Raw genomic sequence first — 17972 nt, 5'->3', positions numbered from 1 at the left:
TAAAAAATGCTTTTTCCTATACATACAGTTTTTCTGTTTTGAGACCACTTCTGGCAATCATAATAACTGTATCTGGAGAAGCACCATGGTTCTCCAATGGCAGAAGTTCTACGGAAATGTAATCTATTCCTAGGATTTTGAAATTGTCACCTACTATAGTCAAAAATGGTATGGCACCATTTTTCCTTCTCTTATAGAAATCCTTTAAGAAAATATGTAGTCCTTGTACTCTGGAACTGCCTAGCACATAGCAGCTTTTTGGTAAATGTTGAATTGCCATAATTTAGCTTCCCAGCTAGAGGCATTATAACCCAATTTATGTTGGAGAATCGGAGCAACCGTGACCTTAATGGTATGTTCAAATAATTCATTACATTTAGAGTGAAAACAAACAAATAAAACCAACCCACCTGTTCAAAGAATAATTTTGAGAAATGACATTTTAGGTACTTCAAAAATTGGAATAGCCTCTGAGTATACTGACCAAGGCTAAGGTAACTCCAAGGCACATGAAAATGTATTTTAAATATTAATGTATTTAGAGGAACTCTCCAGGACAACTTGCCTGTTCAAATTCTTCCATATCTACTTCTCCATCTCCATTCAAATCAAACATCTTGAAGGCAATTTCAAAATTTCTCTGAGGAGCTGCAGAGGAGAGAAAAAAAATATTTAGAAGGCATTGACCAAAAATAAATCTTTTTAAAGAAAAACAAAAGGCTAAACACTAAAATGTAATATCAAACTCACCATAAAAGTGACTGAGTCAAAGTCTCAATAAATGGAAAATGAAACTGCATTTATTGAGATCACCCTTTTAGGAATACTCCTTAAAACCAAAAAAGAGTAGTACTATGGCCAGTAAAGACAGCACTTGTCTACCTTTTTGTTTCAACATTCTTTGCCTTAAATGGTTTAGCTTTGCTTTCAGAGACACCATCTTCTTAGCTGTGTAATATTAATGTTCTGTTGCTTCAATATGGTATTACTTATCTGGGCAAGAAAGTATGTCTAGGGTGAGACATATTGCTGCAAAGTAAGAAGTTGAAACACTACATCTTAGTCTTACCCTCACAACAAGCCAGCTTTCTACTTTGTTCTTTCTAGTCTCTTTGTTGTAAGTGCAGTCAGGAGTTCTGGGCATGTCACCCTGCCAACATGGATAATTTCAAGTTGGTTTCTTTTATTAGTTTATTCATTATCACTACAGCTCTATGGTAAGGCAGAAAAGTATACTGTAAGGTACTCAGCCCCCTATTTTTTTTTCTTTTTTGAGACAGTTTCACTATGTTGCCCAAGCTGGAGTGCAGTAGTGCCATCTTGGCTCACTGCAACCTCCGCCTCCAGGGTTGAAGTGATGCTCATGCCTCAGCCACCCGAGTAATTGGGATTACAGGCATGTACAACCATGCCTGGCTAATTTTTGTATTTTTAGCAGAGACAGGGTTTCACCATGTTGACCAGGCTGGTCTTGGACTCCTGACCTCAAGTGATCCACTCGCCTTGGCCTCCCAAAGTGCTGGGATTACAGGTGTGAGCCACCACATCTGGCCTCAGCCCCCTATTTCAATCATGTCAGCTGCATACACAAATTACTAAATATACTTAAATGGTAAAATTAAGCTGAAGTTTAAATAACAAAATGAAAAAATGCAAAGCTTGACAAAACTTTCCCTTAATGATGAAAGCTTTTCAAGGCTTCCTTAGTGTTCCTAGATCAGTCATAATATCATTAATATACTCTGTGCATTGGAATAAAACATAAACTCAATAGCCCTCCTCCCTTCCCATACTAAATGTTCTGGTAAAGAAAACTAAGTTGTTTACTTCCTTCCTTTGGTGCTTCAAATTTATACAGCTCTAGAGAATAAACCAAAATAAATATTCTATGTGTCCTTATACTATTGAATTAAAATTTCAGTTAACATCATTTACATGAAAAAAGTTAAGATTTTATGCAGAGAAAAAAGTAAAATGAACTTTGTATATTATGCATAATTGTTAGAGAGGCCATATTCCCATCCTGCTCATGGATTTGTCAACAGAAACACTTTCTGGGCTCAAATTCCATTTTCAGGTAGTTAGGCAGCTAGGCTGTAAACTCCTGGTTTTTAGTTGCCCGGGTGAATCATGTGTGTGTCAGCTTCCAATTGTCTGCTTCACTTGATATTGACTTCCAATAGGTTTGCTTTCCTTTAGGCCAGAGACAGGGTTTCAACATGTCAGCTATGCTGGTCTTGAACTCCTGACCTCAAGTGATCCTCCCACCTTGGCCTCTCAAAGTCCTGGGATTACAGGTGTGAGCCACCATGACCCAGCCTTCAATTGCTGGGAAGGATGCAGCTGGGGGAATTAGTTTTGTATATTTATTGTCACTTCTCAAATTTTTGCTACCTGTCTGAATGTTACATTTTACTGAGGAGTTACTATGTGGCAGGCATTGAGCTAGATAATTGGAGGTGTTTATTATTTGACTTCATACTCTCAATCTTGAAAACTTTCATTTCTTTATCGTTTAAACAGAGGAGGATATTGGGGCTCAAAGCACTTAAATGGCTAGCTCAAAAATCACACAACTCCTTTTTGGCAGAAGTGGGAATTGAACTTAAGTCAACACTGACTCCAAAGCCTACAAACTTTCCTTATGTTCCAAGGCCTCTAATGTGAACATAGAGGTACTTAAAATGATAAACACACACTCTTCATGCTGACACGATTTGACCTAAAAACTAAGCAACAAAACATGACTCAGTGGTTATGTCAGTCTCTGCAAAAGCTGAACATTCCAAGTTGATCATCTCAAGGAGATAACCAATATCACAGAAACACTGCCTGTGTTATGCTCAGGAGTTTAGGCTTGACCGTAGTAAATGGAAGATCCACAGGCAACATTAAACTCTCAGATAGGTTTGTCATGTGTGTTTGTTTTTTGGGACAGGGTCTTGTTCTGTCACCTAGGCTAGAATGCAGTGGCACAGTCATAGCTCAATGCAACCTCAGACTTCTGGGCTCAAGCAATCCTGCCTCAGCCTCTGGAGTAGCTAGGACTACAGGTGCGTGCCACCAAGCCTGGATAATTTTTCTATGTTTTGTGGAGATGTGGTCTCACTACATTGCCCAGGCTGGTCTTAAACTCCTGGCCTCAAATGATCCTCCTGCCTCAGCCCCCCAAAGTGCTAGGATTATAGGTGTGAGCCACAGCACCCGGCTGGTTTGTCATGTTTTTTAAACTTCTGATTATAAATCTCTTCAGGCGGAAATGTTCTCTCTTATTCTTCCTTATTTTGTCACACTTGGCCCACTTCACTCATATATGTTATTTGCCTAATTCCTGTAGATACTTGAGAATGTAACAATGGCAGAAAATATGAAGCCACTGAAGGTTTTAAGTAGGAGAGTGACACAATCAAGCAATTATAAAGGACTTCTCCAGCTACTGTGTGAAGAATGAGTTGGAAAAGAAAGGCCAGCTTTAAAGAAGATCAGAAGCTCTTTTAAATGTTGAAAATGCGAACTGCAGTGATGGCAGTGGTAATGGAGAGGAGGGAACACATTTGAGATACCCAAAGAAGGCAGAAATTATAGAACTTAATGATTAGTTAGCTGTGATGAGTTGAGAGTGAAAAGGAATGACAGCATGACTGGCTTAGACTACTGTGTAGCTTGCATGGCATGAAGAAAGAGAGCAAATAGATGTAAAATGTTTGAGAAATAAAATGATTTCAGACGGGATCTGCTAAATTCAAGGGGTCTCAGCTTATGCAGATGAAGATGTTCAGGAGACAGTTGGAAACATGGGTCTAAAGCTCAGCGAGAGAGGTCTAAGCTGGGATTTATGGGCATACAAGTGGCTAGCTGCAAAGAACCTGAAAGGAAGTTGCCCATGCAAAACTGAGGAGTGAGGAGAAGGTCAAGAAAAGGGTAGATTGCAGGTGGAAGCCAATGTTTAAAGTGCAACGAAAAGGAAAGGAGGCAGTGACAGAGGAAGCGGCATCACAATATCCGGAGGAATACAGCCCAAATTAATAGAAATAGGAAAACATTTGATAAAAGCCAAGTCAATATGCTCCCATACATGAATTAAAGCAGTATCCCCATTCCCTCTCTCCACAATTACAGAGGTGACACAGACTGCTTACAACTTCAGCTTTATCAGGATCTTATAGTCTTACTGTCCTGTGAGTTCCATGAAGGCACGTGCCCAGATCATTTAAATGACTGAATGAGTTATTCTAGCAAATTATGGTTAATATCACCTCCTACAACTAAGGTTAAATACACTTTACCAAACAAAGTATACCCTGTAATGCTTGAGGTTTCTCTGTCTTTTTATCCTGGTATAGTTCCTTTCAGAGTACTGGCTTTATGTGGAGCAACTGAGAGTGCTTGTTAAAGTACATGCGCTGACACCACAGAGGCTGTGAACCTGTGCTCGGGCCACTGCTGAGGCAAGCTGGGCTGCAGCCTTGGACATGCTCACTTGGGCCTCACCAGCCTCTCAGGGCCAGTCTTTCTAGAAAGAGCTCTCAGCCTATTCAGTTTCATTGGCTGATCATGTCAAAGCATATGGGACTAACAAGCCAAAAACAAGCTTGCTTTAAGTGAAACATGCTACACAGTATATGATGTCAAGTGATTCTCTTGTAAACTTATTTGTCTCCTCTCAAATGTAGCCTTCAGGGCAATTCTTAAATCTAGTTGTTTTGGAAAGCTTATGGCATCCTGTGTTTATTCTAACTCATAACCTGTTTCCATAGAAAGGTTCTGAAAGAGGAATTTTGGTTTTTGTTTTGTTTTTTGCTTTTTTTTGAGACTGAATCTTGCTCTGTTGCCCAGGCTGGAGTGCAGTGGCATGATCTTGGCTCACTGCAGCCTTTGCCTCCCAGGTTTAAGTGATTCTCGTGCCTCAGTCTCCCAAGTAGCTGGGATTACAGGAGCACGCCACCACCCCCGGCTAATTTTTGTATTTTTAGTAGAGACGGGGTTTCACCATATTGGCCAGGCTGTTCTAGAACTCCTGACCTCAAGTGATGCACCCGCCTCAGCCTCCCAAAGTGTTGGGATTACAGGCGTGAGCCACGGCGCCCACCCTGAAAAAGGAATTCTTTTGAATGCTAGGCTACTTAGAGTGAAGAGTGAGGCTTTCCCCCCTGCTAAAACAGCATAATTTACTTTCTACACGATTTCCAAAATGGTCTCAACAAGTGTTGAAACTGATTAGAACAATAAGACCCTACACAAAGTTTATTACTATACACCTTTCACTTAGATTTCCTTAATAATCTTTGCTACTAGGATACAGAGCTACATTAGGTCTGTTCTAGTTACAAGTCTGTTTCTATAATATTATTCCACCATTGACAATCATGATAATAATAATGACAACTCTACACTGTTTCCTGAAGCACATTTTTTCTGTTTTGTTTTAGTAAAGAGAAAAAAACATCTTTTTCTATGTGTATTGAGTCACATAATCAGATAAACACTAGCTGTCCTGAGACTTTCACTGGTTGATTTCATGGCTATTTCTCTCACTGTTCTTTAATAGAAAATGCATAAGGAATGGTATGGGTAGGAATGGTTGAACTAAAGTTCTAATTCTGGCTTTTCCAATAACCTAATGAGTCATTTGCTGCCTTACATTATTTTTTGGTAGCACTGATGGAATGATGAAAAAATGAATAGGTTAGATTCTAAACAAGTTTCTTATTTTCTATTGGTTTGATTCTCCTATCAAAGAATTCTTACTTGTCCCATTCCTGTTTTAGAATGCTAGAGGATAAATGAGGTAATTGATATGCAATGTCAGAGAAATCTGAGTTTTGAAAAAAACTTCCGGAATGTTCCTCTATTCAATGATGAGCTTTCCACTGAATTTGTAAGGATGATCACACAGCCTCTGATTATTTCTGAGGGAAAGGTCACCACTTCTGAGGTGTAAACATTGTTGACCATATTAAATGAGCTGTTTTTTTTCCTCATGCACAGTCCAAATCTACCCTGTGTAGCTCCTAAAAACTGTCATAGTTTAATCTTCTAGAGAAATAAATCTGCTTCTTCATTTATATGATGGCCCTCTGAATACATATAAACTATTATCATGTCTCTAAAAAGGCTTCTTAGAACTTGCTTCCAAAACTTCAACGTCATAATAGCCCTCTTCTGGGGGGTACTTTAAATGGTCAATGCCCCCATAAATGCACCATATATATATATATATATATATATATATATATATATATATATATATATATACATACATACACACACACACACATATATTTATTTATTTTTTTTACAGAGTCCTGCTCTGTCGCCCAGGTTGCAGTGCAGTGGCGTGATTTTGGCTCACTGCAACCTCCACCTCCCGTGTTTAAGCGATTCTCCTGCCTCAGCCTCCTGAGTAGCTGGGATTACAGGCATGCGCCACCATGCCTGGCTAATTTTTGTATTTTTAGTAGAGACGGGGTTTCACCACGTTGCCCAGGCTGGTCTCGAACTCCTGACCTCAAGTGATCCACCCGCCTTGGCCTCCCACAGTGCTGGGATTACAGGCATGAACCACCACGCCTGGCCCCTTTTCTCTAATTCTAAAATAAAACAGAAAGAGGGCAATCATCTCGGGGAGCCACTGGGTCCTTTTAGCCATGAAGACAAGGAAACTGCCCCACTTCTAGGAGACCCCAGCTGGGTCTAGCAATAGCCTCAATAACCCATTGAATAGCCAGAACCAGATGGCTGGAGGGCATCTTGCTTGGCTGGCTTCTGGTCGTCCAGCTTCTGGTCAATGTGTGGCTTCTGTGCCTTCTGTCTGTGTTGCTAGTGGTGCCACTGTGCCACTGTCTGGGGGCTGCAGGTCAACTGCACCTAGAATGCTTCATCCCAATGCTGCTTGCTCTCCAAGCCCTGAGGCAGAAAAGCAGCTGGAACACGAGATCAACCACATTATCCAGATGATTACTCAGGACTTTGTGTAATTCTGATATTGCTTAGTAAGCCAGCCACTGAGGAAGCATGGAGGAAGCATGGCAGCCATGAAAGGGCTGGTTCAGGAACTTAGGAGGAGGATGGGCATGGTGGGACAGTCATGCGCTCGCCCAGAGGATTCTGATTCTGTGGTTGTCACCTGCAGAGCTATATTTAGGCAAAGAAGGCCACTGCAGGGAAGCGGAGCAGTACAGTTGAACCCTGGGAGGCTTACTGCTCGGCTATTGCCCCACATCCTGCTGTGCACAGCCCCAGTACTGAGGTCACCTATTATGGATTTGTTGCTTCAGAAAAACAACAAAAAACAAAAAAAAACCACATAGACTATAATTGATTACAAAAGACACTGTGTTATTCAATAAAATTAAAGTCAAGGTTCTTTCCTTTGGTTGTGCTAGAATTATAATTTAAAACACTGTTAACAATGTTTTGATTATACCATAAGTTTTAGTTTCAAACCATTTAGTGATTTAATATGCTCAAACGAGTAAATTAGACTACTTCCTAAATATGTTTTCTGTGGTTGTGCAGCTGTATACTCCCATGAAACTGTACTACAGGGGGACCAGACTACATAATGTAAAACAGCATTCTGCCATTTAAAATATCTAGTTTCCCATATGATGTGCAATTTGAAATGATAAAATGGCAAGAAGTTTACATGGCTAACTTTCAGAATACAATATCCAGAAATTTCCTTAGTGGGAGAACAAGACAATAAGGCAATCTAAAGTAGCTAAAATTAATGATATGTAAATGCATTAATCTAGTTCTTCTTAGCCCTGCTCCTTTAACATAGAATTGAAAAAAAAATTCTCCTGGTGAAATGATGAATGCCAAGGACAAAAAAAAAAAAAATCCTCAGTCATCCAGGAGGAAAAGAAATTAGTTATCAGGAAGAAGAAAGTATTAGGTTGTATCATAATTCTCCACAACACTTGAAAACTACAGAGCAAGTTCCAAAGAGTCTTATGGGAAAACAACTTTAATCTAAGAATTCCATAAAAGAGAAGTCAGGCTAGGTGCAGTGGCTCATGCCTGCAATCCTAGCACTTTGGGAGGCTGAGGTAAGCAGACTGCTTGAGCTCAGGAGGTCAGAGGATTACCTGAACCCGGGGAGGTTGAGGCTGTGGTGAGCTGTGATCATGTCACTGTGCTCCGGCCTGGGCAACAGAGCGAGACCCTCTCTACCTCCCCACTTCCAGTCCCAGCCTCAAAAGTGAAGTCATCATTTACCTACATTAGCCACAGAAGATATTCTCAGACATGCAAGGACTTTGAAATTGTATAATCCACATAACCTTCCTAATAAAAATTCCACAAGAAACAGTAACAAAAGTCTGGAACAAGGATTGGTAAACTATGGTTGGTAACCTGCTAGCTAGCTATTTGTTTATGTATTGTCTATAGCTGCCTTTGAGTTACAAGGGCAGAATTGAGTAGTTGTGACAGAGACATTATCACCCACAAGCCTAAAATATTTGCTATCTGGCCCTTTAAGAAAAACTCTGCCAATCCTACTGAGAAAATTATTCAGCCAACAAGAAGAAAAATTAATCAAAATAAAGAAATAAAGACAGGAAAATGAGGTAAATTAAGATGTGAGCAATAAATTAGGTAATAAAATAAAATCAATAAAATCAATAAAACAGTCTTAAGTTTAAATAATCGTTTTGTTTTGTTTTAAACAGGGGCTTGCTATGTTGCCCAGGCTGGTCTCGATTTCCTGGGCTCAAGTGATCCTCCTTCCTCGACCTCCCAAAGTGCTGGGATTGCAGGTGTGAGCCATCTTGCCTGGCCAAATAATCATTATTAATACAATAATAATAATGGCACCTGACATTTATGACATGCTTATTATAAATCAGGATTATATAATTAACCTGTTATTATATATATAACCAGGATTATATATATAACCCTTAATCCTCCCAACCATTCTGTGACGTCAGTACTATTAATATCCGTCTCCAGTTTAAAAAAAAAAGAGAAGACTAAAGTAGAGAGTATGTCCAGGGTCATAGAGCTGGAATTCAAATCCAAATAGTCCACTAGAGCAGCCACTCTTAGCTATTATACCAAAATGGTTATAAAATAATAAAGTATGGAAAATACTTCTTAAAAGTGAACACATATAATATAAAATTATTTAAAAATAAAGAGAACTTGGAATAAAAAATGCCAGATTGAGACATTGTAAAAACTGAGTGGGGAGAAGAAAGTGAAAGGAAGTTAAAATTTTCAACTTCCAATAGGAGACATCCAAAGATATGGACGGCTTCATCCGAGGTAAAAAGGTCAGTCACACACACACACACACGCACACACGCACATGCACACACACACACACCCCCTATGTGTGAATTTAATTCAAAGGTCACCATTAATAGAGTGTTGAAATTACCAGGGAGAAAAACCCAATAAATAAATTATGCAAAAGACCTAAAAAAAAAAGTGACAAGAAAGCAAGAAAAACATAAAATAAGGTAAAAGAAGACCAAATAAATCTCCCCAAATTTAAGTAAACTAAGTTGCTCAAATTATGTTATTTATAATAAACATATCAAAAATAAAATGCAAGAAGATAATAAGGGAAATACAAGAAAACTAAAACATAAAGAAAGCAGGGTGGTAATATAAGCATCAAGTGGAAATGAACTAAAGGCATAAGGATTAATAAGAACAAAGGCCATTTTCAGTATTGTTGGTTGCCAATAGGAATATGGCAATAGAACAAATATGTATCTTTAGGACCAGCACAATACATCAAAATATGCAACAAAACATTAGTTAGATATAAAGGACAAACTGACTAACATTACTATCTCAGTTTTTGACATATTTTGTAGAAAATTTAATGAGACCATGGAGAGTTTATAAATACTGACCACAGTTCAATTTGTTTTTTTGTTTTGTTTTGTTTTGAGACAGAGTCTCATTCTGTCGCCCAGGCTGGAGTGCAGTGGTGCAATCATGGCTCACTGAAACTTCTGCCTCCTGGGTTCAAGAGATTCTCCTGAGTCAGCCTCTCAAGTAGCCGAGATTGCAGGCGTGAGCCACCACATCTGGCTAATTTTTGTATTTTTAATAGAGACGGGGTTTTGCCATATTGGCCAGGCTGGTCCCAAACGCTTGATCTCAGTGATCTGCCCGCCTTGGCCTCCCAAAGTGCTGGGATTACAGGCACGAGCCACTGAGCACAGCCTAATTTTTCATATACACATACACACATGCACAAAGGGTCTTCAAAAAGTTTATGGAAAATGCATATTATGAAAAACCTATGCGTGGATTTAAAAAAAAATTTGCACCAAAATAAACTCATACTAACTTGTAACATGTCTGAACAGGATCTAATTTGAAGCACTAAGAAGGGTAAGACATCAGTTAGAAAAAAGCCCCTATCAGAGCAACATAAATTCTGCTAAAATTGAAGCAAGAACAAACATCAAATTTATGGTGAAGCTTGGGTGAAATCACTGATGCTTTATGAAAAGTTTATGGGGACAATGCCCCAAGGAAATCAGCAGTTTACAAAGGGAAAACTTGTTTTAGGAAGGGACGAGACGATGTTGAAGATGAAGCCCACAGTGGCAGACCATCCATATCAATTTGCAAGGAAAAAATTCATCTTGTTGGTGCCCTGACTGAAGCGGAATGATGATTAACAGCACAAACAACAGCCAACACCACAGACATCTCAATTGGTTTAGCATATACAATTCTGACAGAAAAATTAAAGTTGACTAACTTTCCATTTGATGAGTGCCAAACCGTTGCAACCAGATCAGCTACAGACAAGAGCAGAGTTTCAATGGAAGTTTTAAACAAGCAGGATCAAGTTCTTAAAGCATTTCTTCAAATAACTGTAACCACAGATGAAACATGGCTTTACCAGTGTGTCCTGACGACAAAGCACAAAGCAATGGCTACCAAGAGGTGGAAGTGGTCAAGCCGAAGACCAGTGGGTCAGTCAAGAGCAAAGGTCATGGCAGGAGTTTTTGGGATGCTCAAGGCATTTTGCTTGCTGACTTTCTGAAGGGCCAAAGGAGATGTTATCTCTTCTGAAGGAGAATGATAATATCTCCTCGTGAGAATGTTTTGAGAAAGCCAAAGCTTTAGCAGAAAAATACCCTTTTGGAAAGCTTCACCAGATTTCTTCTCTACCACAACAACGTCCTGCTTATTCCTCAACAAACAAGGGCAACTTTGTGAGAGCTTCAATGGGAAGTCATTAGACGTCCACTTTACAGTCCTGATCTACTCCTTCTGACTTCTTTTTGTTTCTTAATCTTAAAAAAATCTGTAAAGGGCATCTATTTTTCTTCAGTTAATAATGTAAAAAGTCTGGATGTGGTGGCTCACACCTGTAATCCCAGCACTTTGGGAGGCCAAGGCAGGTGGATCACATGAGGTCAGGAGTTTGAGACCAGCCTGCCCAACATGGAGAAACCCCGTCTCTACTAAAAATACAAAATTAGCCAGGCGTGGTGGCACATGCCTGTAATCCCAGCTACTCGGGAGGCTGAGGCAGGAGAATTGCTTGAACCCAGGAGGCAGAGGTTGCGGTGAGCTGAGATTGCACCATTGCACTCCAGCCTGGGCAACAAGAGCAAAACTCCATCTCAAAAAAAAAAGAAAAAAAAATTTTTTTTAAATTGAATATACATAAGTTCCTACTTGTATATCTTTTTATTAAAAAGTTTAATAAAAACTTGAAAAAGTACTTCTGTAATATGGAAAAGAATATTTTTTGAAAAAGTACTTCTATAATATGGCAAAGAATATTTATCTGAAACGAAGATTTACCATATGCTTAACTGAAAAATGCCAGACACATTTATTTTAACACGTCAGTATGGTCATTACTACTGCTACTATATTGAAAGTTCTAGCCAAAGCAACATATAATGAAGTACACAAGTTAGAAAAGAGAAAAATATTATATTATCATTATTTGCAGATACTATAAATGTCTTCCTAAAAAATCCAAGGAAATGAACCAAAGCTTTCAGAATTGCTACTAGCAATAACAGGTTCAGTTATAAAATGCATATGTAACAGATTTTTTTTTTCCCCACTGCTCCAGTCAAGGGAGATTTAACAGATTTTAAACTGGGAAACTAAAATACTCGACAAGCTGCACCAGCATCTTCCTAATTACTCCTCTTCCCTCTTGGCCTATAGTTTCTATTGACAAAATGAAATGTTTTTTGAGGCAAGATCAAGGTAAGTCTGGAGTTATTGAGAAAGTATGGAGGAATTAGGATTTGAAATGGGTTCAAGCCCAAGACTATACCAGACAAAAAGATCTATTCTCCTCATGCAATAACCATTTAGGGTTCTTAGAAATATTACATTAATTTAAAAATAATAACTAACGATTTCTTAGGGCTCACCATGTGGGTCAGGCACTGTTACTTAGATGTAACTTACAAGGCCGGGCACTGTAGCTCATGCCTGTAATCCCAGCACTTTGGGAGGCTGAGGCGGGTGGATCACTTGAGGTTAGGCGTTCAAGACCAGCGTGGCCAACATAGCAAAACCCCAACCCCATCTCTACTAAAAGATACAAAAACTAGCTGGGTATAGTGGCACATGCGGGTAATCCCAGCTACTTGGGAGGCTGAGGCATGAGAATCGCTTAAACCTGGGAGGCAGAGGTTGCAGTAAGCTGAGATGGTGCCACTGCACCACTCTAGCCTGGGTGACAGAGCGAGACTCTGTCACACACACACACAAATTAAAAAAAAAAGGAACTAACTTATATATCTTAATCCATTTAATCCTCATAACAACTCTATAAGGTAGATAGTTGTAGTAATACTACAGATGAGGAAATTGAGGTTTATTTACGTGGCCAATAAATGGTAGAGCTGGGATATGAACCTTGGTGGTATGGATCCAGAGCCCTGATGAATGGCTGCCAGGATGAAACACATACATAACAGGCTGAATTAACTAGAAAGGGATATTCTTTGCTACAAAAGGGTACAATAAGGCTAGATAGTTTACAACTTTGCAAACTTAAGTCTCTGGAATATAAAACTCATTTTTATATTTAAAACCCATCAGTCCACCCCTCATTTCTAGTTCTGCTTTCAGGTACATTTTTCATTTGGTCTCCACCCTGTATGTTTTTCTAATAATCAGAATTAAATGTGAAATCCTCAACAACAGAAAAAAGCCAGGACTTGTTAAATTAAATGATTACTTCCATGACCACAATCAACACAAAAGATATACTTGAATGATTAGCTTGAAGAATAGGAAGATAAATCACTGAGAAATTTAAGCCACATCTGGGAGATATGGTGTATATAAATACAACTGGGAAGTCATCTTTCCGAAATTTCTTGGAAACAAAAAACACCACATGAAACCAATGATTGGTTCAGACAGTTTTGGAAGTTGAAGAATGTTGGTATTTTTTAGTATGTAAAGCTGCCTTTAAGTCCTTGACTAAATGCCTTGTGTTTGCAGGGAGGGACCAAATAGTGGGAAAGGAAGAAATTACTTTGAGAAGGACAATACTCATTTACACACAGGACTTAAGACGCACTTTTAAAATATATCAATCATTATTTTATATGCCTCCTCCCTCCATTAGACTGTAGCTGCTCTACATATATATATGTCTATGTATGTATGTATATGTATGTATGCATATATTTATTACTTGCTGAACAAGATGTAGGTGAAAGAACCAAGGGAAAAACAAATCAGTTTTATTCCAAAACTTTCCCTTTAGACACAAGATTTTGATGTCAAGTAACACATAATACTAAGAAAAATATCTGGAAGGAAGAGTGAGAAGAGATGAATACAGATGTATCTTTGGTACCTCAGCAAAAAGTTCGCACTGTAGACCTGAATTAGCTCAATGGAAGAAGAGGCTGATACTACCTGTGGAGCTTTGGAGGGTCCCTTTTTCTAACAAGACCACATTGTCACCCACAAAGTTCCCTTTGTTCCACAGACTCCTGGATGTTTCCTGCCTCCTGTCCTTGTAATTACAGAGAGAGTTATGGGGGTCCTTTCCATGGTGTGTTCTAGCTTGTCTGACCCAACTAAGCATACTTTTCTGCACAATGGCAAGAGGGTAGGGGTTGGGCAATTTTGCTGCTCTTCTGCCCGTGAGTTCCCCTCTAGACCTTATTTTAGATTGTGTTTACACTATATAGTACCAATGGTATGTGTGTCCATGTGCCCTTTGCACAACAAACGGGAAAAAGTAATTTTGTTGGATGAAGAACTGCCTAGGAGGCAGCGAGTTTAATCTCCTTTGACATTTCACCAAGGACCCGTTTTTTTCCCCTCAATTTGTCTTCGTCCAGATCTGAGGGCTTCCTCCTACTAGTGGAAAGAGCCCAAAGGAAGCCTGTGTTTTTCACTGACGTTCCACCACTGGAAAGCCTAAGGAGCCAAACACCAAACAGAATTATGAACCGGGACAGTCCCATAAAAGGCCAAAGGAGGATTTCCTGATCAATTTACCATAGAACAAGAAGACAGATGACCCTGTCTGTGAGACCAATGTGGTCAAGATGAAACAATGCTTAATGCTTTAAACAGTTCCGTCTCTGGGTGCTGAGACAAGTTGGATGATTCACTTATTTTGCAATAAGCCCCAATAGATAATTTGTTATTCTCCTAAGTCTGTAAGCCAATTTCTTTTCATTAGAATCAAATACAATTAAATATTAATATTACTTTACACATAGCCTAGAGTTGGAAAGAAACTATTTAAGAAAACACTGCAGTGACTCTGTCTGTGGAAAAATAATTACCCTCTAATTTACCTGCTTCATATATCTGGATTTGGGACCACTGCTTTTCTTAAAAGGAGGCACTCAAAATCCTCTCTCCCATGGATTCATATTCACCCAGCTTAAAAGCAACTCTGTGACAGACAAGTGAGCACAGAAAGACTAACATTAATTATGTAATTGTCTAGGGGCCTTAGAGAGTTAATGTAACTTGGGTCAGGTGTGGTCGCTCACACCTGTAATTCCAGCACTTTGGGATGCTGATGCAGGTGGATCACTTCAGGCCAGGAGTTCGAGAGTTAATGTAACTAATCTGGTCCTATATAACAGATCAGACATTCAAAGTATTTAGCCCATGGAGGTACTCTAGGTACATACATAAATTCAAGTGTAACTCTAAATCACTATGTTTCTTCATTGTAAGAATCTAATATTCTTTCCTTTTTTTTTAATTTCTGCGTACTGAGATACTAGTAAAATGAACTTTTGGAATTCTACAGTACCATAAACACAGGCGTGACTACAAGATAGGCTTTGCAAACACTAAAAAATAATTAACTTTATGAGGTGTTAAAAAAAGATATAAAAGTTTAAAAAACCATTGGAGAGGCTTATCCCCCTCCAAACATCCTTAACTAGTATTGTGAATTTGCAGTAATTAGAGTAGCTATTCTTTTCACTGTGCTTAAGTGAAAAAAGAAAAACAGCATAGTAAATTCTAGTGCCCGCCAGTATATGATTTTTCTTAAAAGGAATGGTGTAGACTAACAGACGGATCCTTGTAGGCCACTGTAAATAAAGACTTTGGCTTTACTCTGAGACGGACTGGAAGTCTTTGGGGGATTTTTGGGCAGTGGAATGATCTTATTTAAATTTAACAAGATCATTCTCGCTGCTGTATTGCAAGTAGACTAGAAAAGCAAGGGGGAAAAAGCGGTAACCAATCGAGAGGGTACAGAAATAATCCGAGAGATATGAGAATGTCTTAGACATGGGTAGTAGTAGAGAGTGTAGTGAAAAATGGTGGGGTTCTGGATTACTTCATGGTAGAATTGACAATTTTGCTGACAGATTGGAAATACAATTATTAAGATTATTTTTAAAATGCATATGGGCTGGGCGTGGTGGCTCCTGCCTGTAATCCCAGCACGTTGGGAGGTTAAGGCGGATGGATCACCTGAGGTCAGGAGTTCAAGACCAGCCTGACCAACATGGTGAAACTCTGTCTCTAATAAAAATACAAAAATTAGCTGTGTGTGGGGGCATATGCTTGTAATCCCAGCTACTCGGGAGGCTGAGGCAGGAGAATTGCTTGAACCCGGGAGGCGGAGGCTTCAGTGAGCAGAGATCACGCCACTGCACTCCAGCCTGGGCGACAGAGCAAGACTCTGTCTCAAAATAAATAAAATAAAAATAGAATAAAATAAAATAAAATAAAATAAAATGTATATGGGCCAGGTGTGGTGCTCATGTCTGTAATCCCAACACTTTGGGAGGCCGAGGCGTGTGGATCACTTGAGGTCAGGAGTTCGAGACCAGTCTGGCCAACATGGTGAAACCCCATCTCTACTAAAAATACAAAAATTAGCCGGGCATGGTGTTGCATGCCTGTAATCCCAGCTACTCGGGAGGCTGAGGCAGGAGAATGACTTGAACCCAGGAGGCAGAGGTGGCAGTGAGCCAAAATTGTGCCATTGCACTCCAGCCTGCTTACCCACCCCCCAAACATCCTTAACTAGTATTGTGAAATAGCAGTAATTAGCAAAACTCCATTTCAAAAAATAATAAGATGTATATGTATGCATGTACATGTGTATACACATGCACACACACACACACACTTTTTCCCCCACTTTCCAAAACAGAATAATAGGTATGTTTTGAGTCATCATTATTAATATTTTTCTATGCTAATAAATCTCTGCATTACATACATTATACTAAGAACTATATAAAATGTCATTGCATAGATTTATTTTAACTGGTTTAGCCATTGTTTGATATTTGAGTTCTTTCTCATTTATTTTTATGTGTGTATTTGTTTTTTAATTATTTTACTTTATTTTATTATTATTTTATTGAAACAGGGTATCACTCTGTCACCCAGGATGGAGTGCAGTAGCACAATCCCAGCTTATCAAAGCCTTGACCTGCTGGGCTCAGGTGATTCTCCCACCTCAGCCTCCTGAGTAGCTAGGACTATGGGTGCCCATCACCATGCCTGACTAATTTGTGTATTTTTTGTAGAGACATAGTTTCGCCATGTTGCCCAGGCTGGTCTTGATTGAACTACTGGGCTCAAGCGTTCTGCCCGTCTTGGTCTCCGAAGTGCTAGGATTACAGGTGTGAGTCACCATGCCTGGCCTGAGTTCTTTCTAGTTTATTTTTTGACCATCAACATCATTATACATGTGATCATTTTATTAGCCTAAACATGTAGAAAAGGAATTGCTGGACCAAAATTTGAAAGTGTCTGGTAAACACCATCAAGACTCTGAAAAGGTTTTGCCAATAATTTATGCTCTCACCAATACTATATAGTCAATTAAATTTAAGGGTCAATTCCAATAGTTAATCCTGGCATACAAATGGTTTTGGGAACACTATGAATTTGGTAGTGAAATGAGAGGAGGAAAATTGCCTCTTCAAAGAGGTAATCAACCCTAATCTTTATTTCAGTTTCTTGGAGTTCTTTAGACCTCTGGGAGTGGTCTAAGCTTAGGAAAGACTTTACCTCATATAGTTTTGGGGAATGTGCACAACTCTAGGACAATTTAACCTTAGGGCCGACCTGGGGGTAAAGCTGCCTAAGACATAAGGTAGAGCCAGAATGCTGGCATTTCGCATAGTTCTTAGACAAGCCCATGCTCTGGGAACTTCTGGTCCATAGACAGTCAAAGGGTAGTTAGTCTCCATTAAAACAGGAGGGAGGCAGTTAAGCTGCAGTTTCTGGCAGACTTCTAGGGACAATCTAGTCAGGCGACCCATGTTTCTACTCGAGTAAATTCTGAACATAAAGAAAAAACACTTAGAAATGTAACGTATATTCTCCAAACAGACTTAAAATTCATATTGAACTCAGTCTTGCTAGTGTTTGAAAATCCTAAGACAATGAAATTACATAGGATGGTTACTATAAGCTTATTATCATTACATATTATCTCTGCAATGGCTAAAAAGAGCTCTTTATTCGTTATCAGTGTGATCTATTTAATG

General features: G+C 39.1%; 1 protein-coding gene across 2 annotated transcripts in view; it reads right to left on the bottom strand.

Annotated features, from left to right (window-relative positions):
- The window catches only part of MICU1 (mitochondrial calcium uptake 1), a 260294-nt gene that overhangs the window by 109427 nt on the left and 132895 nt on the right, over positions 1-17972 (bottom strand). For both annotated transcript variants that reach the window (XM_004049577.4, XM_019034765.2), the window contains one exon: positions 566-648. In XM_004049577.4, the coding sequence (XP_004049625.1) occupies positions 566-648 (83 nt within the window). The remainder of the gene's footprint in view (positions 1-565; positions 649-17972) is intronic.

Source organism: Gorilla gorilla, chromosome 8 (genome assembly GCF_029281585.2).
Source record: "Gorilla gorilla gorilla isolate KB3781 chromosome 8, NHGRI_mGorGor1-v2.1_pri, whole genome shotgun sequence".
In the NCBI taxonomy this organism is placed as follows: domain Eukaryota; kingdom Metazoa; phylum Chordata; class Mammalia; order Primates; family Hominidae; genus Gorilla; species Gorilla gorilla.
This window is presented reverse-complemented; position numbering and strand designations above follow the sequence as displayed.